Source organism: Salvia miltiorrhiza, chromosome 3 (genome assembly GCF_028751815.1).
Source record: "Salvia miltiorrhiza cultivar Shanhuang (shh) chromosome 3, IMPLAD_Smil_shh, whole genome shotgun sequence".
Lineage (NCBI taxonomy): Eukaryota > Viridiplantae > Streptophyta > Magnoliopsida > Lamiales > Lamiaceae > Salvia > Salvia miltiorrhiza.
Genome location: NC_080389.1, coordinates 53,689,410 through 53,711,830, shown reverse-complemented (window position 1 = coordinate 53,711,830; position 22,421 = coordinate 53,689,410). Strand labels below are relative to the sequence as shown.

Below are 22,421 nucleotides of genomic sequence, written 5' to 3'. Positions count from 1 at the left end.
CCTTGGTTGTATTTCGACAACCTTAAAATCCAAAGAGAAGCACTCAGAAGTGAAATCTAATTAAATGAAGCCTGAATGTATAAAACTCCATTATAAATATAATGATTAATGATTATTCAGTAAAACTATATTTGAAATTACACTCCCAGAGGCTACTTTTATCCCTCAACTAATGTTGTCTGATTTCTACCTATTTATATCTGTTGTATCTATTACAATCTATTGTGTTTCAAAACTCAGCATCTATCACCAACCAAAATTTCTCCTGTCCACGATGTTGCCACAAATTTCATGTGATAGATAGACTTGGCACCAAAAATCTGATTGCCACCATGGAGTTTGGTCGCTTCCATATCTCAATGCCCCGAGCTTAAGGGAACGTTATTTACAGACGAAAAGCCTGGGAATATCATACAATCTCCCTCCAAGACCAGATGATGGGGCAGAACTATGGAATAAAGAAAATTTCATCAGATGATCTTACTTTTTAATGTGGATTGCGCTTTGACCTCCTCCGCTTGCCAAGAAGTTTCAGCATGTTGTCGGTGACATCAGGCGGAGAATTGACATCTTCTGCATTATTGTTCTCAGATGTTTGGGTTAACCATGCCAATGCTTCTATAGCAGCATCTTTCTCTGCTAGGGCCTTATTTTTCTTTGGTTTCCCCACAAACTGCATGCCCTTGAACTCAACTAGCGCCCGGAATTCATTTGTTTTGAGATGCTTGGTTTTGTACTTGGGTGGTGAGTGGCCAGCTCTCATCAACAGTGTCTGAAGCAAGCTCTTTGGATTTGTTCCGTCTTTCGTAAACCTCTCTTTGTCACACGATTCTCTGGCTTTCTTGCTATCACGACCAAAGACGAACCTCCCTTCACACTGGTCGCCTGACACCAGCTCCTGGACAGCAAGCATCAGGTACTTACCTTCCTTGTGGATGTCCATGCTGGGATGTTCAAGCTGCAATTTCAGATTCAGATGTGAAAGCTAGGCAACTAAACCGCACAAGATGATCTCTTCTTACAAACAATGAAGGCTAATAAATTATTTCTGGGCACAGCCATAGCTGAATCACATCAGTTTGCTAACTCCATTTAATAGACTCAGATGCTTCTTCCCAATGAGTGAAGCTCAAGTCAAAGGAATACAAGGATCTGAATCATCATTGAAATTCATCTTTCTGGATTATAAAAATTAACTATAGCACAATAGGCATAAGAGAAGCATTCAATATACCATAGTCCAATTCCATTAATACCATGAACCGTGTGCCTGAACAAAATAAGTAATCCTAAATCTAAAATGCAGCTTCCTTTCATGTATTCGGAGCAGAATATAGTTTAGTTCAGATAGATATTTTAATCTTGATCCTCAAAAGTCATGCATTGATCACTATAGTACTGTTTATTTTTGTCAACTAGTATAGTCCTGATATTCAAAAGTTCTATACTTCAGCCCCTACGGTTTTCTTTCCTTTTCTTTTCGGCCAAATATCTACTCAATGTGACAAATAGCGACAATGCAAACAAGATAACTATCAGGAGAAAATACTGCTCATATAATTTGATCAAGCATCAAGATATAAATTGTGGCTATAGAATTATCTAGTTTGGGACTAGGAGTAGGAGAACCACTCCATTCTACATATATCAATATTTGGGCCAACGGTGAATTATGTTTGGATATGATTCAATTTCAAAACACTCAACAACTTTCTCAATCACTTTTTATTAAAACCCGTGCCGAAAGATTCTAGGCATAAATATAGGGGGCGGAGGGAGTAGCTTTTGCATACAAGTGAAAATGACAAAAGAACAACACTACACCAGAACATTGAACAAAAAACATGATTTTTTAAATTATTAAACACTACACCAGAACATTGAACAAAAAACATGATTTTTTAAATTATTAAACGCGAAAGACATTTGTAGTCCTAATTTTTTTGTAAATCTCAGTGGGGCCCAGTATCCCCCCCCCCCCCCCCCTCGGTTCGCCGCTGTTGTCACTAGTATGTCAAAAATGACAGAAAGTTAACAAAAATGTATTGATGCACTAAGAAACGCAGATGAGATGAGAAAATTTACCTTTTGTATTAATAGCTTATCTGCCTCCTCCTTGAGTTTCAGATAGCACTCTGCCAAGCTTGGGTCCATGAAAAATTCAACATATCCTTCCAACATTTTCAGATGTCCTCCCTGAAACAATAAGAAGATTCAATATATATAGGGTTTTGTTCAAAATAGAACCATTTTTAACCTATAAAATAAAAATCATTTTCAGCCCTTAGATTGTGAATGTGTAAGGAGATGTGATTTGTGTTCAGATTCAACGTGTTATGAATCATCATTTTTCAGCATGTTATATCTAATCAATATTCTCTCTTAACCTTGTGGTTGTGGGTTCGAGCCCCACGTGGGGGCGTGAATACAATAAATTTTAATTTATCATTTTCACAGTGAATTCACCATGCTATAATATGTAGATAATGAATTACACTCAGATTTCCGCAAAAGCATTTTCTCATAAAGAAAATTACCGTAGCACCACACTCCAGTTTACCACCGAACAGGATCAGAATAGAATCAGATACTCCAGTTGAATCACGTATGAAAACAGTATTGACTTTCACCTTCTCACCAAATACCAACCAGGGGTATTGTATCGTTTGGTAACGTGCATTCACAGAATTCTGGAACAAATATATAAAACAAGATCATTACTTCAACTATCATAAACAGATCTTCAGCAACTTCCCAGATTTAGATGTATTGTGACCACATTAAGATTTTCGAAATGCAGCATTCAAGGCTCAGAGTTTGAACAGTTCCATTTTCCCATTTAATAGTGGTGATGACTGTCTGATGCAATCCATCCTTAAGTGTGTTTAGAGAAAGGCTAATGAATCTAGTGGATAACTGAATAAGCTTCACAACATACCGCATAAAGCAAGACTGGCCCATCATCCATTGTTTTGAAAGACATTGTAGTCTCCCGAGGCTGTCAATAAAGAAAAAGACAACATATCAACCCTGTTGAGTTTATTTGATGAGTTCGAAAAGAACTACAAATAGTAGAACTCACCACTACAGACACAATGCCAGGAAATAAGCCAGAACATATTACAGCACGAACCAACGATTGATTGTGACTTAATCTGTTATTAATTGAATTTGATCCATCTGTATCTAGCAACCCAGCATCTTTCAAGATGTAAGTGAATTGCTTACGAAGAGAATGGATAGCTTGAAGAGTTTGGAGAGAGAGGAAGTTTCTCCAACAATACTCGTATGCCGATCCTTCTCTTTCTGCATCCTTCCATCCTTCATATGCACGAACAAGAGCCATATGATCACTATAGTCTTTTGCTGAGAATCTTGACTTAGCCGTTCCAGCTAACTGCAAAGTCATACAGATGTAAATCAGGTCGTAAACCTCTCGATAAGGACCACTACTTTTAAAGTTTTCTATGCATCTTGTATATTTTTTAATACATAATGTGGAGATAAGGATCACAAACTGTAACATTTCTATCCTGTGGCTGATACTAAATGATCAACCAGAAGAACAAATGACTATTATTTTCAGCTTTTGTCTCATATAAGGACATTGCAATAGGAAAATGAAAAACTTGACTACGTACCAACTCCTATCTATTTAAAGTTGAACTGTTGAAGAGATGTGTTTTAGATTCTTTACGAATCACTAGTTATGTTAAATTCTCGTGAATTTGTGTGTATAAGTGTAGTTAACAAAATAGATAAAAAAGACAATAGTACATTTTGAAGTAAGATGTGATCTATAATGTGTACACATGTGTGTATATTAATACCTCTAGAGTTGCAAGAACAAAGCCAATATTTTACAGATTATTATGGGTTATCTATAAAAACACCCAAAACAAAATAAATGAAAAAGGAGAAGCACATAATCATGGCACAGCGCATTAATTATTAACCAATGATGTTCAGTAAGCATGCATAGATAATAATGATCGGAGTAGTGAATTGACCGTTATCACCAAAAAAACTGAGGCTTCAACTGAATGCAAAAATAATCATGCCTTCAATAAGACCACGTGAAATAAAACATTCATTAACAAGGAAAAAATACACGTAAAATGTGCTAACTTACATCCTTTTTATCTTGAGGCAAAAGAAAAGGATCCCTGACACTGAGACCCGCGACAATTGTCAGTATAGGGTCAAAGCAGCAAAAGATAGCACCCATGATTAGCATTTTCCCCAGCTTAGGATCCACCGGAAGCACAGACAAGAACTTTCCTGATTGCACAAGATATAAAGTACAGATAATAAAAAGTGGTAGGGCTACACATCAAGAGGAGATCATAACATGCAGATGTGTTGTTTAGTTCACATACCAAGATGAGTAAGGTTCTCATTTTCATCTAAAGCACCAATCATCTTCAAAAAATCAACAGCATTTTGAACCTGAAATGTTCAGAGAGAATCAACAAACATGACTCTAAGTGCCTTGATGGATGGAAACGGGCAGGTGAAATCATGTTATATCCATAACAATAACTTAAACATATAACAGACACACACTTCAATTGTATCCAAAATTTCAGATACCGAAGAAAATGTTTGAAGTGGAAGAGCGGGGAGAAAGAATTATGAAAACAAAATTCACTGAATAACGCAGAAAACCCAATCACCAGAAGCAGGAATACATTTTTCAAGTTACTTCAAAGAAGCATCTAACTTTTATATCTAGAGCTGACTTGATGGATATGAATCCATGTAATGTGATTTGAATCCTTTCAGCAGTCCCCTTCTCAAGTCCAAATCCAAATCCAAACCAAAAGTTAGATGTAACAAGGCAAAGTTAGTGTATGTTATGTAAACCAATTTTATTTCCTAAAAATAAAATTAAGCATATTACGAACTCTCCACTAGATTTCCCCGCAAAACAATTTTCTCCCTCCAAATGTTTTAAATTATCCTAGCCTAGTACTCTATAAATTATATCAATAATATAACCTAACATATTACTTATTCCCTGATACAATTCATGAACACATTTTGCCAAACATTTTTTAGAATACCCCAACACCAAGCAAGACATTGTTAAGGAATATTAGGAAAACAGAAAGCTACAAACTAAGAAATCTATCGCATGTCTTCTCAAGACTAAGTATATCTCCAATGTACCTCTCGTTAAGGTCCTCCTCAAACAGTAAAAAAATGGTTGTTAAATAAGAAGAATTTGGGTGCCATATTTAGTGTTCCAAGTTTGGTGTAGAAAGTTTTTGTCAGATAGTAGTACCATAAGGGTCGCCCAAATAGTTATTTTACTCCAGTAGTTAACTATTTTCATCTGTGTAGTGCAGAATGATTATCCAATTGCATGAGGAAATATTTTTGGAATTCATGAAGCATCAATGTCCTGATACCAGAAGAACTGCACGTGCAATCAAATAAGTTTAGCCAGATTAAAAGGTAAATATAGACCCCAATTTCTTGCAACTTTCAGCATTATATTTCTACAAGAATGAAGAGGTAGTTCCTTACAGCCAATGGTTCAGGCGGCTGAAGAGAAGCAGAGATAAAATCTCCAATACTTTCGACTTGTAAACTTTTAATTTGCAAGCAGAGAGAGTTCAATGGAGTTCTTAAAAGTTCAGGGAGTTGATATTCAGCAAAAGCTTCATATACACATCGTGGATACAGGTGGTAGCACTCGCCTGGCTGTACACGGCCAGCCCTACCCCTTCTCTGCAAGCCAAACATGGACATGAGCAACATTATTGGCTAAATAAGGAGAAACAATAATGAATCCAATATTAGAAGTGAATTAACAAACCCTATGACAGCTTTAAATAATTAATGGTACTATATTACTTAAGATCTAATAGCAATTCAACAACTGTTTCAGTACGTTACATGGTAAAGTATTTAAATGATGAGCAGAAAGAAGGTTTAAATGTAGTGCAGACACAGACCAACTAATGTACTTAAAGTAGCTCTCTCCTCGAACTAAGTTATGTAGCAATAAGCACCTAAATATTTATCAGAATGATAACTTTTTATATTACAGAACCAGTAAATAAGAAAAGTAAACAAGGATGTTTTAACTCACTTGGCGAGCAGAAGCTTGGGATATCCATGAAGGTAATAGACACGGTGTGTTATTTAGGGCATCATAAGTAGTCTCCTTTGCTTTTCCACAGTCGACAACAAAAACTATGTCATTGATTGTTATACTTGCCTCAGCCATATTCGTGGCAAGCACTATTTTGCGTACGTTGGGAGGTGGCCTCTCAAATATGAGTTTCTATAAGATAAAAAAGTTGGTGATGGTAAGTAAAGTACATTTTAATAAAAAAACTGGATATTTAATAGAAACAAAGAAATACCCTCGGGACAAAGCAAGTTTAGCATCTCAAAATTGTTGAGGTGAACACAAATAATATGTTGCTTCCAGAAAAAATCAACTCAAGGAATGTAAATATTGGAATGAACAGATATCCAGGATAACATTATATTCTCTTTTTTTCATAGTCACTATGAAGGCAAGTGGCAATATACGATTTAAAGCAATGAAATGAAAAAGAAATAAATGTAGAACAATATAAGAAGAAGAAGGTTAATGTAATCCAAAAACCATTGACCTGTTCAGAGGTTGCCATTGAGCCATGGCATGTAAGCAGCAGGACCCTATTTGGATCCCCCAAGAGAGGGTGAGCTTTTAATTGATCCCTCAAACAACTAATATCCTCCCATCCGGTCATAAATACCAACACAGCCCCAGGGCGTTCCTTGCGAGTTATGTGACACAGTACAGCCTCTAAGAGGTTGAACCCAATAGAGTCTGGTATCCAGCATGATAATGACTCTTGTACTCTAGAGCTATAATTCTCAAAATTTGATTTACTCAGAGCATCCTGTCCATAGAACACATAGCACAAAGAAAGTTCATAAGACAATTCATTGAAATTGCCACATAACTGCAAAAGGAAATTTTTTCTAATGTTGTCAAGCATAGACAAATCATGCATACATGTCAGATTTAACTTTTTACAGAGGAAGGCAGAAGCCGAATTGGCATGTAAAACAGATGGGGAAAGAAATCTAGAGGTTACATTAGTTTCCAAAATCAGAATCATTTTTAGAAAGCAATGGAGTAATGAATTGAAGTACACAATACCGCATGATAATCAGAATTTGTTAGACATGGCGCACAGTTCAGACAAAAGAAATCCTACCTCAACAAGAGTGGTAATTTGATTTTTTCTTTTCCGTGGTGCAAGTTGTCTTTGTGTCTTCCAAAGCTTCTCTTGGCCATAATCATCTATTTGGTTGAATGAGGTTATCTTATATCCCGTCATTTCCAATATATCTTCCAGAAAACAGACTCTTACAGGATAAGTGAAACCCTGCACCCATATAAGACTTGCTCTTCATAGGGTATTCAATTTAATGCACAGACACAGAGGTCCCTAGCAGAAGAGTACAATACTTAACCCAAAAACTGATTTCCCATCCAAAAACGAGAAGGACAAGTCCCAAACAATTTATTGCAGACGCCACAAGCTCATAAGGGAACTCCTATTTGAACTTACAGGGATATGAATCATGGGTGCTCCACCAAAATAATTAGAAAATAGATCAGCATTCAGAGTGGCACTCATCAAGATTAATCTCAAATCCCGTCGTCGAGGTAGAAGATCCTTCAAGACAATCAACAAGAAATCTGGAAAAGGGAGCAGCATGTCAGGAATATAATACCATAAGATATAGCAAAACAGATTACCACATCTGTGTACATATAAGTACACACCTTCATTCATGCCTCGTTCATGAATTTCATCAACAAAAACATGAGTTACACCATCCAGGTTTCTATCAGTCAAGAGCCTTCGGAGCAAAATTCCACTGGTACAGAAAAGCAAATGTGTATTCTTGCCTTTCATTCCCTCTAATCGCACTTTATATCCAATCTATCAAGAACATTATTGTTTAAAAACAGAACTAAAAACAAATTAGTTGTGGAAACTGAAAATTATTCGCTCAGGAGTGACTTAACTCAAAGGAAAATACACCACTTAAACTGAAACTAAATTAAATTAAGAAGAAACAGATAGCAAGCCTACTGATTCACCAAGAGGCTCTCCCCTCTCTGCAGAAACTCTTTCTGCAACAGTCATTGCTGATATTCTTCGGGGCTGTGTACAGATTATGTTACAAAATGCTCCCCTGCCAGACTCTATATTTGCCTCCAAAATATATTGAGGGAGTTGTGTAGTCTTACCACAACCAGTCTCTCCAGAAATCACCACAACCTATTGTTTACAAGGAAAATAAGGAACTGACGTATGTAATTATAAATTAAGAAAGTTAAAATAACATGACTAATTAATCATATCATGATACTTGAAGCTTGAATTGTAATTCTTGACCTTCAAAAACCCACCAACCCCTTTCTAGCCACAATAACCATAGAAAGCCAGAACCATAATCCCCATAACTGTACACTGTTTTGCATGCCAAATTGCCAGTGTTAGAACTCTTGTCCTGAATATGGCAGATAATTCCTTTTCCATAAGCTAAGGGGGAAAGAGAAACATCAAACGACATTACAAGACACTAGTTTGGGGAAAGAAGAATCTGTCAAAAGGGGATAAGGAATTCATAGGAAATATTGATTTGAGAAGGAAATTGAAAGAAAACTGTCAAGATAGGTCCAAAGCCCAACTTCTACATCATTCCAAACTTATGCAATAAAATCAATCTAATTGCATTAATAAAGACCATGATTTTTGCAATTCAGAGTCTTAAGTGCAACAAATATAACCCCCAAGAAACAGAAGAACGTGCATAGAAGACTAAGTATAGTGGAACTTGATTGTGTATTATGCAGGATATTTATCACACTAATCACAATTCTCCTAATGCATATCAAATATCACAATGAATCAACAACTTAACCTGATTCCTTGCAATTGCCTGGAGAAGCCTTTCCTTCTCCCTATATGCAGGGAGGGTTTTCCTAAAATCCAGCATACGTCTTCCTTCAGGTGATTCCTGTGTTGAGAAAATAATAAAACTGAACTTGAGACGCAAAAAACTAAACTTTAGTTGACATAGAGGGTGCTTACAAGCACTTATATCTTATAATACAAGTTGGAACTTATAGGATGTCAAACTCATTTTATAGGTAAGTCTTTGAAGTGCTTGCCAGAAATAAGGTCATGTTAGTAATAGCATTCATCAACAAAACAAGAGGAGTCTTATAAAGATTTTATAAATAGGTTGATGATTCCTTATTTTATTAAAAATGAATCTTATGTCTTATGATAAAAGCTACCAGATATTTGAAGACGTGTTAAGGCTTCATCTTATTTTCTCACATAAAATGAAGCAATACATATCTATATGGAGAATGTCCTGGAGTAGAACAAGCCATATACCTAAGAACTAACAAACAGGGTCCTACACTAATTAAGGGAAGAGAATAAAGAATAGATCTCGAATATAATACCAGAATCTCAGTAATGATTACGAGAATACCACACTCCCCCCACAAACTAGGTTGCAGGCAATGTACAAATTCTACAATCTTTATAAAAGTTAAATACACATTTAAAACATATTTTGAACACTTGAGCCTATAAGCTTGACTAATCACCCTCTTACTCCAGCACTTACATAAGATGGAAAATTATAACTTCATGGAAAATTGAAGCTGCTCAATCCAATAGTGTATTTAGCAATTAACAGTTCCTGAACAGGACCGAAGACTAAAAGTAACTTACTGTATTCTTTTATAATGTATGAAAAATCAAAATTTATCAGCATAATACTATTAGACAAAATATATGGAGGAACCAAAAAACTGAAAGAAAAGGATAACTGACATCACAGATCTCACGTTTAATTTGATTCACCAAAGATCCAAGAAAAGCTAATCTAGTTACAAAGTTGACGCGAGTGATCTTGCATCAAAAAATGAATACGATTAAACTTTTTGGTTCACAATAGTACAGTTCATCACATTCAAATGAAATGCATACCTGCCAAGTTCTTTGCATATTACGCAATCGCAAGCTCCGCCTCTGCAAAACCTTCTCCATGACAGAAGCGTCAAGAAATGGGTCTGCATGTTCAGTTGAATCGACATTTTCAGCTGGATTGCTCGATTCCATTTTATTTGAAGTCTGGCCAGCTTTTTTGGAGTTTAAGGTTGTTCTGTCAAGATGTTCCTGAAGCAAACTCTCAACCCTTCTTTGCAAGCTCAATGGAATAACAACCTGACCAAGTAAGATTCCAGTAATATGAATTAATCAGGCTTCATGAATAAGAAGATATTCAATAATACCCTGCATATCTCCTCACAACTGGCATAAATCATAATAAGAAAACAGGTTCCAGCTCATATCTTTGTTACTAATAGCCTAGGTATATAGGTATTTTTGTGTTTTGAATAGTACAAATCCCAAACACTCATTATTTTCTTCCATATCTTTAGCAAACCCATCATCCCTGCCTTCCTCAATTTATCATTATTCAAGTGAAAAAGTAGAGAAAGATATAAGAAGTGGATAAATCAGTTTTTTTTTTTAGCATCAATTTGAATTGTTCATCAGAGGCCTCTTGCAAACAGATTTGAGCTGGTAGTCAGATCTGTCTGTTGGCACTTGGATCTGCCTGTTGGCACTTGGCAGTTAGGGATGTCATTCCGACCCAAAACCCTTGAGTTGGTCCAAATGGACCTGAGAAAAAAGGAAGACTAGGCCAAAACTCAATAACCCCAAAGATATTCAGGCTTTTCAGGCTGGAATGGTCGAGCAGCAGGCTTTTTAGCTGAAACCAGTTTTCGGGTTGGCCTGTTAGGCTGGGACTGATGGCCTTCATGTTTTGATCATAGATTTCTCTAGAAAATTCCAATTCATGAACCACCAGAGGCATAGGAAAGCCATATATTACCCATTCTGAGATTCCAAGTATTCTAAGAGTTGAGAACTTCTAAAGTTACAGCCAAAAGTAGATGAGTTACATTTACGGATGTTGATTTTCATTAATAACAGTATTTTCATTCACAATATACATTCACAAATATATTAATTATGATGCTTATAAATTGTTAGTATTATGTAGATAAACTCATACTTTGATATTTTAGAAATCTAGTTTGAGAATAATACTCCCTTCATCCCATTATTAGTGGCTCACTTTCCACTTTGAGTTGTCCCATTATAAGTGGCTCATTCTATAAATGGTAAAAATTACCTTGAAAAGGTGTGCACCCTACCACTTTTAACCAATTTACACCTTCTCCTTAATTCTCGTACCCAAAAGCAGTGAACCACTAATAATGGGACGAAGGAAGTAGTAGTTTAATACTTTGTTCCTACTCGAATTTGACGCTTTTTTTTGTTGTTATTTTCCTTGATTCTAGTTATTCCTCCCTCACCAAATATTCTTTAAGTAGTAATATTACATTATTTATCAAATTTTAGATCTCTAGTTGTATTATAATGTGAAGTTATCATTTCTTTTAAAGAGGAAGAAGAAGATCAATATAAAATCAATAATGAAAGTTAAAATTGGAGCTTCAAGAATAAAAGACGAGGGTCATTATCTTTTTATAGTAATTTTTATTTCAGTCATTGATGACTCATCCATATGCAATTTATAGAACACTAAATATTCGTAAATATTTCAGGCCTAATGGGCTAGCCTGAAAATTAAAAATTTAGGGTTAGGACCAAAATTTTCTAGCACGCTCAATTGGCCAGAACAAATAGCTTGCTAGCTTGATACAACTAGAGTGAAACAAGAGGATTGGCCCAACTGACATCCCTAGTGATAATCATAGCTAAACTTATCAATTTGGCTTTTGGGCTTGGACCACAAGGCACATCACAGACACAGTTGTTTCCAAACCATAAAGCTCTACTTTGTTATCAATCTGTCACGAGGAATCCAACCCAGTTAGGGAAAAAAGAGAAATCCGTTTCTAAATTGAAAGTGGCTACAACAGTAGCTAAGAGAACTACAAGGGTTATATGATCATTCGAAATCAAGTTCTTTTCAAAAAGTTGTTTGAAAAATAGGTGATGGCCTAGCAGAGTTCTAAAAAATAAAATGGAGAAAAAATCAGAGGGGCTGACATATTACGCTCCATCTCTGATAAATGATAGAAAGTGGCTATATAAACAACAATAAGATATTCCTAAAGATGTATGTGACTGGAAAGGCAATATGACAAGATCATAATTTTGTTTTGAGTGCTCTGTTATTGAATCCCACCACTAACAAGTTTCTAGTAATTCGGAAGGTCCAAACACATACCAGATTTTGAGGGTTATGCTATGGTGGAGATCAAAATTCACAACAATAAAAGTGCAGATAAGATGTGGCAATTACACAAACTGAACAAATGCCCATGATTTAAAGTGAAGAACTTTCTCACCTCCCTCTGAGGCCGCTTATCATCCAGATCAGGCCTATAGTTGGGAAGAGGAACCTTGCTGGCCACGATCACTTTCCCATACAGTTGACTGATAATGATATTAAGAGTATTTTAAGTAGACCTCTAAATAAAAACAACGATGAAAAAATAAACAAATGTGATGTACATTGTCCTACCAGTAAAGCCCCATGCTTTTGGCAAGGTTGGATATTTGTTCAAAGTCCCGCTTATCTCTTTTGTCTCGAGAAATAATCTCTTGATCTTTATCATTTCGCAACAACATGCTGAGTTTCCATTTCCACTCATCAATATTTGCCACTGATGATGACGGCTGTAGTAGAATGTGTTTGGTATTAATAACTGGTTCTATACATCAAACAACTATCAAGTAACTGTAAGTAATATAGCTGAGAAATTGGTAAGGACGATCACTCTGTTTCTCACAAAAAATCAACCAAGAAATCAAGAATTTCTAAACTATTTGCATCATATCTCAAATGTGGTTTACTCAAGCATTACTTCACGCTACTCAAATAAAGATCCCATCTTTATCCCAAACATATTTCTGATAGCATGAAGAACTCTTCCAATCATAACCATATATCTTAAGTTATAAAAGTAAACTAGGAATTCAAAATCACAATGGCAGATAACTAACGGGCATTATATCAAACACCTTCTGAGCAATTATAGAAAAGGAAAATTTAAAGAATTACTGGGTGGTTTTCGTAATCGCATTCATATTCATCGTCGGAGAACTGCTCGACAGCGTAGCCACAGAGCAGCCGCCGCACTACAACAGAGTGACAACTCAAGCTTTGGTGCTTGGACCAAACATAATTTTCCACAGCATTGGCAACGGTAGTATAGTCAGCGATAGGCACAACTCGGGGATTCCGCAAATATGAAGGGGAAGAAAGAGCGGCGGATTTTCTGGCGGCGCGTGCAAGTAACGCTCTTAGCCGGGAATGCATTGTGGGCGAAGAGAGGACTGTACCATGGCGGTTTTTCCCTCTTCTTCTATTGTTCCCACTTAATTTATTATGACTGTATAATTTCTCAAAAAAAAATTATGACTATATATTATCTTTGTTCCTAAATTTCTTTTAATATTTAGAGTTAATTGCCTTTAAAAGTATAAATACACAAATTATACTCAAATTTTGATTTTTAATCAAATCTATTTTTTTGGTCAAAAAATACATAAATATTTAATTTTTTGGAATTTGACATCACCCCAAAAGTTTGTTGGCAAATGAGTTGATTGTCTGAATTCTGATGACAAATCTGAAGGTATAGTTGGAAAGCTATTCATGTTATCTTTCTAATGATACTTATATTGTTGGGTTTTGGTAATCGGAAGTGGTCGAAAAAAAGAAAAAATATAGAGTTTCGTGACCTCGACTTTCATGCCATTTTTTTACCACTTTCGATTATCAAAACTCAACAATATAAGTATCATTAGAAATATAACATTAAAAGCTTTCCAACGGTACCTTCGGATTGCCCATCAGAATTCAGACAATCAATTTATTAGCCGACGAACTTCCGGTTCCGCTCAAATTTCAAAAATATAAAAGTTTATGTATTTTTTGACCAAAAATGGAAAGAAAGAAAGAGGAAGTTATTTGGGGGACATCCCAAAAAGGAAAAAAGAGCAAGTTATTTCAGGGACGGGGGGAGTATATATTTAATATTTTTATTAATAGTTCTAATAATATTATTAATATTTTTATTAATTTTTAATATTTTTATTAATATTATTAATATTTTTATTAATTTCTAATATTTCGAAAATAATTGGTTTTGGACCGAACCGGACCGAGAACCGATGGCGGTTTCGGTCCGATTTCGGTTCGGTCCTAAGGCTTCAGTTGGTCCGGTTCGGTCCAGAAATTACTCAAAATTCGGTCCTCGATTTCGTCGGTTCGGTTCGGTCTGAACCGACTTTTCACCCATAGTCTAATTTAATATAATGATAGTAAAATCTAACTTCAAACGTTAATAAACTTTTTGTTTTTTTTTCCATCTCGCAATATAAAACTCATTTCGTCCCATTATTTATAGCTCGTATTCTATTCAGGGGTGTCCCAAGTTAAATGGCACATTTTCTATTTGAGAAATAATTAGGGCTCAATTAACAATTTAATTAACCTTCATATATAAATCTAATTTCTCATTATTTTTCAGTGTTTCCTCAAATCTTCTCAACTATAACTCTAATTCATCTATCTCTCTCTTGCACTCTTTTACGCATCTCGAGTCGAATGTTCGGCCTCATGTAACCCTAAAGACATCTCTCTCTCTTCGACTCCATTTTCGCCTCTCGAATCTTCCGCCTCTCTGTAACCCTAGATTCAACTCTCTCTCTCTCTCCCTCTCTGACTTTTTTTCTGCCTCTTGAATTTCCCTCTCTAATCTTGCATTTGTCCGTCTTTCTTGGGTAGAACTTGTCGCCCTCTCTACGCTCGTCTCTCACCATTTACGACTCTACCATCGTTGTCCATACCCTATGTGGCCACCCCTTGGAAGATCCACAAGGGCTGAGGGAATTAGAAAAACCCGACACCCTTGATTTATTTGATTCAGCTGAAAAAATGTCGAAACCTTATGGATCTCAGTCCGATTTTCAATGGATGGGTGCTTTGGAGGCGTAGGTTGAAGTGAAGGTGATTGAAGATAGGTGCAGAGAAGAGGCTCTCCGGGCTTTAGCCCATGATGGTAAAAGTTCGATTCTTCGTCGCCCCTGTCCTTTGACGAACTTCGGTGCACAGTCGGTGTCCTCTTTTCCCCCTATATGTGGCTAACACAGTTGTTTTTTGCTTCGTGCTTGTTTCTATGCTGGTATTTGCTGGTAATATGGTTGGTATATCCTGGTATAATATGGTTGGTATTTGCTGGTAATATGGTTGTTTCTATGCTGGTATTTGCTGGTAATATGGTTGGTATTTGCTTGTTTTCATAAGTGTTGGCATTTGCACGTGTATACTAAATAAAATAGAAATTTTATTAAAATTCTAAACCTTAAACATTGCATTCTATACATGTTTAAAAGCAGAACTACAAAAAACTGATTAAACAAAAGACAAGGGAGAACTCTTTAGTTTGCTACTGTGGACCCCCTTCAAGTTGTAGCAGATGCATACTTGATGTTAGTCCGTCTGTAATCCCTTCAGTCATACCCAACTGCATTATCAATTCTTCACTCTCATTTAGGTTCCCCTTCTCAATTAGGTAAGATATGCATTCGCCTATAATGCACGGATTCGCCGGAAAACTATACATTGCAGTATCTGATACGTACAGGGGGCGGGTGCGGGTACGATTCGCGTGGGATTCGCACGGGATTCGCCAGGTGGCGAATCCCCCCAAAAAATTAAAAAAAAAAAAGGATTCGCGAATCGGGTGCGCCATCCTCGCGAATCCGGCTGTGGCGAGGGAGGTGGCGATGGCGGCGTTCCGGCTGAGTCGCGGCTGTCGTTCCGAAGAGATATAGGGGAAGGAGGCGATGTTTCCAGTGGATCTCGCCGGAAATTTTGAGGGGGAGAGGCGCCTGCGTTGTGAGGAAAGAGAGAGAGAGAAAAGAGTGGATGGGTCGTGAGGGGGGCGCGGCTGCCGACGATTCTCGCTGGAAGGAGGGTGGCGGCATGGTCAATTTCGAGAGAGAGAGATGAGGGAGCAGTAGCAGATAGAGAGATTAGGGAGAGAGGGGCGGCAGGTTGTGCGAAAGAGAGAGAGAAAAGAGAGAGAGGGCGGCGGATTGTGAGGAAAGAGAGAGAGAGAAAAGAGAGAGAGGGCTGATTCGTGAGTGAAGTGAGTAAAACTTTTGACTTTTAAGTTTTAATAATTGATTTAATTTTAAATGGGCCTAATTATTTTAAATGGGCCTAAATGTATTTCATTTTAAATGGGTTCATTTATTCTAATATAGCCTTTCAAATTTTAGGGAGCTATAATTGATTTTATTTTAAATGGGTTATTTTAATATAGCCTTTTAGATTTTATTCTAATTTTTAAATTTGATAGATTACATATAATAAAATATATAAATATATATGTATTTGATTGATTATATATAATAAAATATATAAATATAATAGACGTATCCTTCACGAATCTCACCCTATAATTTTTGAAAATCCGTATCCCCGCACTCGAACCGTATCGCTCCCGCACCCCCCCCCCCCCGGCACCTGTGCAATCTAGGCATTCGCTAAATAGTTCAGTTGGAACTTCAAGGTTTAAAAGGAGCATATCTTGCCTAATTAAGGTATTCTTCTTCGAATGTGGAATTTTATAACAATTCTACCCATTTACCTTGAGGATTTCGATCATGCAACTTTGCAGACTTAGAAAAACCTTGTTCAATGTATGTGCACTTAATTCATTAAATGAGTTATACACAACTCCTACTACATCACTCACATTGTTACAAAACTAATTCAGTTTGCAAAGATTGTATCGCCTTGAACCACCTCAAATCATTTATGTTGGTGTCAAGTGAGTTTGGTAATTGATGCACCAATCTTATGTTAAATCCATCTGTAGATGCAACTGCCCTAAAATCAGGGTCATTGTCTTTAATGTGCGGCCACACATTATCTTACTGTATGTAGATGAGTTTGCTAGCAAATGATGGCCACTTTGCTTTTATGGCAGGTACTATCTATACAAGTAAATGAAAATGTGCAATCTTGAATTAAAAATTGCCTTACATTGTTTACAAACTGAAATTAAATGAACTAAGCATAAACCAATGTAAAATTAAAATAAAAACTGCCTTACATTATTGGATAACTTAAATAGGCAACCTACATGAAATGAAATGTGCATAAACTAAGCATAAACTGAAATTAACTAAACACCAAGCATTTTACTTTTACATTGCATACATATATCATCCCCCTAGTCATACCTTGTTGATTAAGCAGTCATTCACCACTTCATTTGTGATGTTTTCGATGGGTTTTTGCTCCACACTGTGCTTGTCTATCTATTTTTACTCTTTCTTTGTGCGAACATCATTTCTGTGAATGAAAATATGCTTATCTTGTCATCAAATAGGCAGCCTCCATCTGGGCCAAAGATTGGCCTCCACACTTCACACATAAACATCATCTTGGTGATGAATTTTTTGCTTTTACATGCCCTGTGAGGCTCAACATCTCCGGGGGTTAAATAAAACCTTTGCGAGGTTTTTGTGATGTAGAACCACTTCTCATCATTGTGGATAGTGTTATGCATGTTTTTAAAGGTCAAAGTCCTATAACTCCTATCATACTCTAGAGCTTCTAAGGAAAATCGTAGCCTAAGCAATTTGTTGGGAGAATTAAGATCAGGTTTAATAGCATTAGAGTGAGCTTTGATTAGCCATGTTTGAATCCATCTTTCCACTGAACTTTTGTTGCATTGAATCTCACATGCAAGCCTTCTAATTGTTGATCTTTTAGACAAATTCAAGCTAGCAATTAACTCTAAATCAATGTGGACTCTTTTTATTCTTGACCTTAGCATTTTACGACTCATATTGAAGTTATTACCTCACAATTTTGTTGTTGTTTTCTTGCAACAGTCCAAATTCGACTAATTGTTCACCTTGAACTTCTCCACTTCATGACTACTTCGTTGATTTTCCCTTGCATGACGTCCATCTTTGTTGTCTTCAAATAGGAATTGGATGATGGTTGCCCTTTCAAATGAAGAAAGATCCATTCTTCTTGGCATTTTGATGTTTTTTGTAAACTGCAATAGGTTGAGAACTGGAATGGCTTTTATTTAAGTTGTTGTTGTAATTTGAAATGGTGGCATACTTGTATTTATAAAACTAAAATTGTGGGAAGTTTTAATTTTTGAATGAAAATTTTAGTTTCAGAAATGAAATTTCAGCCCCAATGGAAATGACGCCCAAAAAGGTGGCACCATTCCACACGCGTTTCTTTAACTTCAGGTTGAATTTTACAGTGTTTATTAATCCAAACAGGTGGCGGTCCATTTAATTTTAAGGTAAAAAAAATGAACTCAAACACATATTTAAAGCATAAAGAAAAATAATAATTAAAAAATATCATTAAACACAATCTTAAACATGTGGCCCACACTCATTTTGCTCCTAATTTTCTTCTCCTTAATCTCTGTGCCAAAAAAAGTGTATGCCATAAATAATGGGACGGAATACGTATAAAATACTTCCTCCGTCCCCTAAATCTTATCCTTTTGAGAATGTCAAGAGTTTTAATAAAATAGTTATGTGTGTTATGAGTGAAATATGGGTCATAATGTTATTATAGTGTCAAAGTTATTAAAGTGGAGCAAGGGCCATAATTTTATGGAATTGTATAAAGTAAGTAAATATTTGGGTAACATACTAAAATCGCAAAAAAGGTAAAGAATTAGGGGACATAGGAAGTACTCCATCCGTCCCATAAAAACATGCATAACCCATTTATAGTAATAATTCTCTAATTAAACATCACAATCAATGTAAGATCATTTCTTCACTCACACTACACTTTACAGGATTTCTTAAAACCTGTGCTGTCTCAAACTATACATGTTTTTATGGGACGGAGGGAGTATATATTTTGGTATGATAAACAAATACATATATATCAACTGTACCCATATATTTTTAAAAATATAGTTTCATATAGATTTGAAAATAGCCACTTTAATTGGAATAGTAAAAATAAAAATTGTCCACTAAGATAAAAAAAAAAAATGATCACACTTACCATTTTACCCTTCACATAAAAAATTTAAAAATTATCCACGAATTCACAACCAAGTCGAATTCACAACTAACACTAATATTAATTGTGAATTCAAGTTTTAAGACTCCGATTTACAACTGAATAGCTAGTGTTGATTGTGAAATTGAGTTTTAAAGTTTGCATTCACAATTAGAAATATGGGAAAATTGCACCTAAATACACAAACTTTGCCAAAAATTCATATTTGACGCGAAGTTAGGATTTTACATTTTAATACACCAACTTTCGTTGTTGTCCAAATTTGACACGACTTAATTCTTAAAAATTCAAAAAACAACCTCTTTTTGTAAATAATTATACAAAACCCACTTATGTTATAATTTGGGACATTTAAACCAAAACAAGATATTTCCTTATGATGTTTTCTTTTAAACCATTTTAGGCGCGGATCAAAGATTAAAAGAAAACATCATAAGGAAATATCTTGTTTTGGTTTAAATGTCCCAAATAATAACATAAGTGGGTCTTTGTATAATTATTTACAAAAAGAGGTTGTTTTTTGAATTTTTAAGAATTAAGTCGTGTCAAATTTGGACAACAACTAAAGTTGGTGTATTAAAATGTAAAATCCTAACTTCGCGTCAAATATGGATTTTTGGCAAAGTTTGTGTATTTTCACGCAATTATCCCTAGAAATATTGTTAGTCGTGAATTCAAGGTTTAAAACTCAAATTCACAACTAGCATTATTTCTAGTTCTGAATTCAAGCTTTAAAACACATATTCACGACTACCACTAATAATTCAGTTGTGAATTCATCAAACTGATTGTAAATTATAGTTTTAAAACTCGAATTCACAACCAACACTAACCATTTAGTTGTGAATTTATCGAGCTGGTTGTGCTATCTAGTTTTAATTGTGAATTCAAGAGCATTAAGTTGTGAATTCATAGATTTGGTTGTAAATTCAATAACATTATGTTATGAATTCATAAAATCGTTGCCGACTACATACACATTCTTCCATAAAATTCCAACCTCAATAATTTAATACTAATGTTTATTATGTTGTTAGAAAACTTAAAAAATTAGGAAGTGTCAGATCTTCCTTAAAAAATTGTTAGCGACAACATACACATTCTTCCACAAAAATACCGTCACCCATATCACAAAGCCAACAACATACACATTCTTTCATAAAAACCAGCTCAGCTAGAATAATTAAAGCCAAACTTATTTGCACTGCACTTGTCTTCTTCTGCTAATTATATGAAACTATCTCCACGCAGGGAAGACCACTGATCCACACGAGCAAGTGCAATAAATGTATAATTTTATGTAGAATATGTATGAATTCGTTGTATAAATGTATGAATTGCGAAAAATAATTTTTTGCTACCTTTGGGATTCGAACTCAAGACCATGAATTCATCCAACAGGATGATGAATCAACTATAGATCTTGATGATCTAAGGGCTGAAAATGATTCTTATTTTATATCTTAAGAAGTGTACTTGTTTTAGCCCTACCATATATATATATATATATACATATATATATATATATAGGGAGAGGTTCAAATAAGAACCACTAATAAAATAAGAACGGAGAACCATTTTTAGTCATTCGATCATCAAGATCTACGGTGGATGCATCATCTTGGTGGATGGATGCATGTGCTGGGTTCGAATCCTGAAGGGAGCAAAAAAATTATTTTTTTCGGATGCATTAAATTTAATAGCGGATGCATTAATTTGTATAGCAGATGCAATAATTTTATTGGTTCTTATGTTCTCATGATAATTGTGGTTCTCACTATAACCGCACCCTATATATATATATATATATATATATATATATAGGGTGTGGTTCTAGAGAGAACTACATTATTTGTGAGAACGGGAGAACCATCAAATCTAATGCATTCACTGTAAAAATTAATGCATCCGCTGTTAAAATTAATGCACTCAAAAAAATAAAAAATAAATGTTCCCTTCAGGATTCGAACCCAGGATCTGCATTCATCCAACAAGATGATGCATCCACCGTAGATCTTGATGATCGAATGGCTGAAAATGGTTCTCCGGTCTTCTTTTATTTATGGTTCTTTCCTGAACCTCTCCCTATATATATATATATATATATATATATATATATATATATATATATATATATATATATAGGGGAGCGTTCCAATGAGATCCCCTGTATGCAGTGAGATTTTAGATTGATTTGTGGTAGTTGATTTCATGTATCCTATGACTGATATTTACATAGAGGACAAATTTTTTTACCAGGTTCGAATCCTGAAGGAGTGAAAATTTTACCAATTTTTTAATATCCTTATTCATCAGTATATACTGTCTTATTCAACACTATATGTTGCTTTATTCATTGTACTCATAATCTCACGAAAAATAGCAATTTCACTGTTTAACACCCATATATATATATATATATATATATATATATATATATATATATAGACTAATCGTACAAGGAAGTGGACATTAATAATTGTCTCTCACCTGATGAAGACTAAAATATGCATCCCTTGAAGACTGGGAGATTAAAGCCAATTCAACGATAACAGCGTTGTTCACGACCTAGCACTGATTCTCCGGGATTTGGAGCTATCTCAAAGACTATCAAATATTCGATAAAGAAGGAGATTACCACAACTATATGGATAAATATGAAGAATCATAGTCCTATTCTAAGTCTAAGAAGAGTCTTATTCCTATTAGAATTATTAGTTATTTGCCTATAAATACATGTAAAACCCTAGTGTAAAATCATCGACTATCATTGTCTACACCTTACGCTAAAATTAATACAAAGTTCAACGTGTCAATGTCTTTCTCGTGTTCTTGCTATTTTCCTTTATAGGTGATATTTTTGGGTACAACACCACCCAACATAATTTTAATATATTATAGCCAAATTTCAATATGGACAAAATTGCCCATGACTCAGAATGTTCGAAACATGTCTTCTCTCTCATTTATTCTTAAACTCTTTGTTCCTTTCTTTTTCGCACTCTCTTTTTCTCTCTGTATATATATCTTCGCCTACTCCATTTATCCTCATCATCTTCGTCTTCACCATTGTCTTCTCTTATTTTCGTATTAGTCTCTAGAGCTATCATTTTCTCCAGATTCAACTGAACGTCGCCATCACCATTCTTTTTTCCAAAATTCGGTAAACTACGTCATCGTGTTGTCGTCGCTCTAGTTCTAGATTTACAAGATATATGGATATCAAATTCTAGGAG

General features: G+C 35.2%; 1 protein-coding gene across 1 annotated transcript; it reads right to left on the bottom strand.

Annotated features, from left to right (window-relative positions):
* Positions 1-76: 76 nt before the first annotated feature.
* On the bottom strand, positions 77-13,481 carry LOC131014399 (DExH-box ATP-dependent RNA helicase DExH3). The gene is made up of 19 exons (XM_057942354.1): positions 13,153-13,481; positions 12,613-12,767; positions 12,437-12,524; positions 10,035-10,271; positions 8,950-9,045; positions 8,115-8,303; positions 7,802-7,961; positions 7,584-7,714; positions 7,227-7,397; positions 6,633-6,905; positions 6,101-6,295; positions 5,533-5,736; positions 4,380-4,449; positions 4,133-4,281; positions 3,083-3,397; positions 2,939-2,998; positions 2,538-2,690; positions 2,086-2,196; positions 77-958 (listed from the first exon to the last, which is right to left on the bottom strand). Exons 1-19 carry the CDS (start codon positions 13,408-13,410, stop codon positions 488-490), a joined length of 3,486 nt encoding a protein of 1,161 aa, XP_057798337.1. The 5' UTR covers positions 13,411-13,481; the 3' UTR covers positions 77-487.
* Positions 13,482-22,421: the final 8,940 nt, after the last annotated feature.